The sequence below is a fragment of the Rutilus rutilus genome (genome assembly GCF_951802725.1).
Source record: "Rutilus rutilus genome assembly, chromosome: 3".
In the NCBI taxonomy this organism is placed as follows: domain Eukaryota; kingdom Metazoa; phylum Chordata; class Actinopteri; order Cypriniformes; family Leuciscidae; genus Rutilus; species Rutilus rutilus.
Window position 1 is genome coordinate 50,294,875 of NC_140211.1, and position 6,403 is coordinate 50,301,277.

At 33.2% G+C, this 6,403-nt stretch overlaps 1 protein-coding gene across 1 annotated transcript; it reads left to right on the forward strand.

Moving 5' to 3' along the window:
- Window positions 1-902: 902 nt before the first annotated feature.
- LOC311288265 (intestinal mucin-like protein) lies at window positions 903-3,074 on the forward strand. The gene is made up of 5 exons (XM_084405586.1): window positions 903-1,099; window positions 1,269-1,447; window positions 1,546-1,615; window positions 1,735-1,865; window positions 2,661-3,074. The coding sequence occupies exons 1-5, from the start codon at window positions 954-956 to the stop codon at window positions 2,714-2,716; spliced, it is 582 nt and encodes a 193-aa protein (XP_084261712.1). The 5' UTR covers window positions 903-953; the 3' UTR covers window positions 2,717-3,074.
- The last annotated feature ends 3,329 nt before the right edge of the window (window positions 3,075-6,403 follow it).

Sequence of the window (6,403 nt, forward strand, 5' to 3'; positions counted from 1 at the left end):
ATGCACTTCAGGAAAGAAAGGCACTGGGGCGGCGAGCTGACAACCAGCGCGGCCTGTCCCGAAATACCAATCATCCAACCGAGACTGTTCGGGACACGGTGGGGAATTCCACTCGAGCCTGACAGCCTCGGCGGCCCGGCGGATTTAACTATCCACAAAAGCTGCTTCAACGTGCTGCATATATACACATACATTATATACATATATATATTATACATATATATATATACATCATACATTCTACAAACACGTAATACAACTATTGTGACCGTCCATTTGGGGGTCAGGGAACGATCGCATCCAGAAACGCACGGGTGGAATGGCATCTTGAAAAAGATGCAAACGCACCCGTGTTGCTCTTTCAGGAAATGGGACCCATCACCAGTGCCGGGTTATGTAACCCTGAGAATTTTTATTGATTGACTTTTTCTGAGAAAGACATGTAGAGAAGTAGCATAAAATGGAATGTTCAGGACATATAAGTTTATGCTTTGATTTTTTTTTTTTTTTAGATTTATGTTAACCACAAGGAAGTCAAGTTGCCATTTCAAATTAAAGATGTCCGTGCCACAGAGAACGGCAAAGAGTCTCTTGTGGTCATATCTGAGATTGGTGCACAGATCTCTTTTAATGGCACACTATTTTCCATCAACCTCCCATGGCAAAAGTTCCATGGTAACACCGAAGGCCATTGTGGTAGGTTCACAGTCTTGCTAAAATGATTATGAACAGATTGAGTGAGTAAATATTTTGTGAATGTGTAATTCTTGTACTTTATATTTCCAATGATATTTCAAACAGAAATGATATATAAGGATTATATAATATGTTGTCTCAGTCTTGTATTCAGGGACTTTTTAAGCTCTGATTTGGTCTTTTTAGGTGTTTGTGATAATAACCACACAAATGATTGTCGCTTGCCAAATGGCACCATTATATCATCTTGCCAAGAAATGGCTCCATATTGGTATGTTCATAACAACAACAACAACAACAACAACAACAACAACAACAACAACAAAACCCTTCTGTCACCAAGACATCGGTCCACATCAGTGCCATGCCCTTCTTCTGCAATATGCAAAATCATTGAAAGCAAGTAAGCATGTCATTAAACTATTCTTTAAAAACAATAATAACGGCATATGTGATGAAAGTAATACTAGTTTGTGAATATATTTTCAATTCCTAATATTATGTAGTTAATGAAGATTTCCAAAAAGTTGTGCTTTTCTCTATTAACACAATTTATTTAAAAAACTCAACAGGCTTTTTGAGAAATGCCATAAGTTCGTCCCTCCTGAGTCCTATGTGTCAGCTTGTAACATTGATGTGTGTAACATGAACAACGAAACAGATGGCTGTGCCAGACTGCAGGCCTATGCTAAGAAATGTGCCATGGTAGGAATATGTGTTGACTGGAGAGATGCTACCAATGGAATGTGTGGTCAGTACATTTATTATCTTAACAGAACTGCAGCAGAAGAACTTTTATTGTTGTATTTATAAACACACAATACCATTTTATTTATTTTTTTCATTTAGATTTTAAGTGTAAAATGCCACAGATATATGTAGCATGTGGTCCTCAAGTGGAACCAACCTGTGATGGAAGGTATTTGAAATCTTGAAAAATATTCTGAACACTTAAGAATGTATATATATTTAAAATTTGCAATATAGAGAAGTGAAGTTGGATGGAAATGATTAATACATTTTTTTGTATGATTTTAGATTTAGTCTAAAATATTTACATGACAACAATGCATTCAGTAATTTGAAATCCATGCAATGGGAGGGATGTTACTGCCCAAGTGGTACCACACTTTTGCGACATAATTCTAATATCTGCGTTCCAAGCTGTGGTAAGTGTAACTTAATTTTGATTATATCAATGCTTTGATCACCTTTAATGTCTGGTATGTAGGTGTATGTCTATTTCACAACTCAAAGACTGTACTACAGTTCTACCTTAATTTTTTTTTATTTTTTTTTATTTTTTATCTGTTTATTGAGCTTTTACAATAATACCAGGATACAGATACAGGGGAATAGTGAAAAAATATGATGTTTTTTATAAAAAATCAAATCAAATCAAATCAGGAGTAGCCTACGCGCACCAAAAAAAAAAAAAAAAAACACTGGTGACGGCACACATTAACACAATGTTACTCACCAGCTCAATCTCCCCTCCTGTGCTATCTTTTTAAAGAAGCTTCCTATTTTTGGTAATTTACTCATTAATTTCTCCAATTCCTCTTTTCGGTTTCGCTTTTGAAAGTCACTTTTGTGTTTGTAATTTAAGGACGACTCCATATCGATATTGTGTGTCTCAAGTTCAACGTTTTTACTGTTTTGCACGCAATATGTGTGTTCACTTACCATATCCGGGAAACAAATTACACCAAAATCCATCATTGTTTGTTTCAAACATGTTTAATGATCAGTAAAATATTTTGTTGTCATTATTTATTCAAATGAATTCACGATAAAGTAAAATGCGATCAGACTAAAAGTAGTAAAATGCGATGGGGCCCGGATTGGTCCGGGCCCGTAAGCAACCGCGTACCATGCTTACTGATATAGTTACGTCTGTGCTCACCAGTAAGAGAGAATTTTTGCTTCATGTTTTAACATGTTTTCTGTTTGTTTATGAGCAGGTTATAAGGACGTCACAACTTCTTTCGGCTATCAGAAACTTGGGGCAGCGGCCTGAGGTTCGCAGTTTCCCACCGTACACCATTCAGCACAGACTCAGATTTCAGCAACACACCAGCACGAGAACCAGAACCATTTCGGTAAAAAAGGGATGAAATAGAACGAATCAAAATGTTACTTTTAAATGTTAAATGTTTATTTTTTTTAATATGTAGGTAATATATAAATTACTAAAAAGTATAAAAAATATACTGTATTTAGAAGTGTATTCATACAATATAAAAGATATGTGTAAACAGTGGTGGTGTAGTTTTTTTTGTTTTTGTTTGTTTCACTAAATTTAACAAATAAATGTAGAAATAAAATATTTGTGACCTGTGAATCCAATATCCAAATTGCTAGCTCTCAATCTCTAACAGTCGTCACTGTATCAATATCTAGTGTGAGATTGTTTTTAAAGCTACACTATGTAACCCTTTAAAAAAAATAAAAAAAAATTAAAAAAAAGTTATTGAATGTTATATGTCAAAAGTGTATTAACCTCTGCTGTAACTGTCCTATAATTTTATTTAAGAGGAAGTTTGTCAAACTACAATATTAAAGTTGGCATGAAATGGAAGTTGTGATTGTCTTTTCTTCCCTATTGTGACATATTTCCAAGTCGCATGGCATCTGGAACAAGAGAAAATGTAGGGCTGGACTTGATTTTGTCCATGCAGAATTAATTGGATTGTTGTGGTTTGCTATTGGTCGATCTAATGTGAGTGACAGCTTGTCTGACCCTTGCGCCAGTAAACACTTTATCAGAGAAGAGAAGAGAAGAGAAGAGAAGAGAAGAGAAGAGAAGAGAAGAGAAGAGAAGAGAAGAGAAGAGAAGAGAAGAGAAGAGAAGAGATGTCACTGCAAAGTTATTTTGATTAAATATTATGAGGACACATTCATTTTTTTTTTTTTTTAAATGGGCATGGATAAATCTCATAATAAATTATTGCAATAGTACACAAAAACAATAATTGTCCGTTTTGATTTCAGTTTTTAAATTTAGGATTAGAACATGGAAAGTACAGCTCAATTAAACCAGCATAATAATGTTTGAAAATTCTAATTTGAAAAAACAAACAATCAAGAATCCAAACTTTTTGTCTGCTTTGAAGAGTGTGATGTTAGCCTTTATCCCCGCAAGAACTCCACATGCCCTGTAAGATACAATGAAAAGATAAAAATAGGAGTCTTCTGTATACAAGTTATAATGTGTGTGTGTGTGTGTGTGTGTGTGTGTGTGTGTGTGTGTGTGTGTGTGTGTGTGTGTGTGTGTGTGTGTGTGTGTGTGTGTGTGTGTGTGTGTGTGTGTGTGTGTGTGTGTGTGTGAAAGAAAGAAAGAAAGAAAGAAAGAAAGAAAGAAAGAAAGAAAGAAAGAAAGAAAAAGAAAGTGACTTCAGAGCCTTCCTGAAGCATTCTTGGTGTAAATGGCTGAGTGGTGCTGTAAATTGCTGGTAGTATAATCGTATAAGCTTAGTATTAATTGTATAAATGGTCTTATGCAATTTTTATTGTAGCTCTAATGAACCTGCTGAACAGGTGCAGTTATTTTATGATATATTCCGTCAAAAGAATTCACGTAATGTCGTAGGAAAATATTTTGTTTTGTTTTCTAGAAAGACTTTTTATAATAGGGGGATAAATGTATATGGGATCAAAGTGATGTGGATGGGCAAGCCACGAATTGCCAGAATAAAATAATGATAAAAGAAAAATTAAGATTTGGTCTCATACCTGGCAGAGGTCTGAAAGGTTTGTTCAGTAAGAACAACAGTGTTATATATTCCCTGGTTTTGTGTTTCTTGTGTTGTTATGTGGCGTTTTAGTTTGCATTTTGCCATGGTTCTGTTAGGATGATGCAAGAATAAAAATGTTTTTAAAATGGAAAGAGTTAAAGTACAGTTAACAGTTCAAGTATAAAAAAAAAAGAAATGACCTTAATAGAAACATAGCAGTGTACTTAAAGTACAAAAATAATATATAAATAGTAAACTATAAGAATTATGTTATATTCACTTGAAGAAAACTTACAAGTATACTTGCATTACAAAACTACTAAACCAGTAGTTTACTGAAATACTTCAAAGTGTACTTTCATAATCTAATAATTGTGTGCTACAAGTACTAAAATAGTAGTATACTATTTAGTTCAGTTGTGCACTTAAAGTTTACTACTGTTATCCTACACTGTAAAAAATGTTACTGCTATTTACTTAAAAAAATGATGGTAACAATATTACACATAATATTTTTGAGTAGTTAAAGCTTGATTTCATTCATGGAATCTACCTGAATAAATCATGTAAAACGCCCTAATTTATTAAGTCTATGACACACAATTTTTTAGTGAAAATGTGCTTTTTTATTTGAAGTATTTTTTATTCTCAAAATTGTGTGAAGTTAAGTGAATGGATATGACCTGTTTATATTTAACTTTGAGATATATTGTTTTATAAAAAGACTGTATACTGCTAGGACAGCACAGAATCAAACTTGTTACTGCACTATCATTAGCAGAGTTATTGCTACATGTATATAGCAATATGCTTCATAATATTAAATAAATGCAGTTATTCTCAACCTAACCATAAGTCCTACTCTTCTGCACAATGGTAACGATCAAAACTTTAACATAATAAAAACTCTTTCAAATGTCAAACATACTGTACCTGAACATTAAACATTAACAGATGTTTCCCTTTACTCAAAAACACATGAAATAACACTTAATTTCAAGATTTACTCTCCATTTCCTGCCATGTGCAAAGCATGCTGGGAACAAACAATGGTGTCTCTAAATAAAACCGCATAAATGAGCTAATTCTCTTAAAATAAATAGGTAGCCCCTTTTCCTTAATTTTATGAGGTTTATCAGTTCCTCAATTCAAGCCTTAAAATTGTGTGTTTCCTTAAAAAAAATAGGAAAATGCATCTCTTGGTGTTATTAGTGAAATGTTCTCAATATTTTCAATAAAACCCTAACCACAATTTTCTTAATAAAATATACATAATATTTTTAATGATCACCTCAATTTTTTTAATGAAAATTACAAGACTCATGATTCATTTTTTACAGTGTACACTTATAGAGCACTTAAATGTATTATTTAAAACTAAAAAGTGGGCAAATTTAGTCCCAAGCAGAATTGAACACTTACAGGTTTACTACTAGTACACTGATATTAGTACTTACTACATAAAGTATACATAAAATACACTTGAACTTTACTGAAGTATACTTCAGAAAATGAACTCCATAGATGTGATTGGTTAGTACAGTGCTTCTCACAAACATCCCACTACATCTCAACACGTAAAACTTTGCTTCATCTATCATTTCATCTCATTCAGTTTTGTTTTTTGGTTGTGTCAGATTTTCTTTGAAACATCCCAAAGTCCTCTTTTCGATATTGCAGAGGAAAGCTGCTGTTAAATGAATGATCAGCTGAGAACCAATGAATGGTTTGTTCCTCAAACTAGACTGTCAGATGTACTCCTCATCTTGTCCACTCCACTCTCTCCTGGTTTGATCCAGTTTATTTTCTTATTTCAAGACAGTATTACATGAAATAGCCTTCATATATCAAAGAACAACCAACTGAATTTTTTTAGAGAAATGTGATTGTATTTGACCATTTCTTACTCTTCTAATCGGCACAACCAAGTGTGCAAATAATAAATAAGGTTTCAAATCAGCAAAAAAATT

Coding starts and splice junctions, on each gene's coding strand:
- LOC311288265 (XM_084405586.1), top strand. CDS start 954: ATGGCTCCATATTGGTATGTTCATAACAACAACAACAACAACAACAAC. Junction 1,448..1,545: donor TGCTACCAATGGAATGTGTG/GTCAGTACATTT, acceptor TTTTTCATTTAG/ATTTTAAGTGTAAAATGCCA. Junction 1,866..2,660: donor TATCTGCGTTCCAAGCTGTG/GTAAGTGTAACT, acceptor GTTTATGAGCAG/GTTATAAGGACGTCACAACT.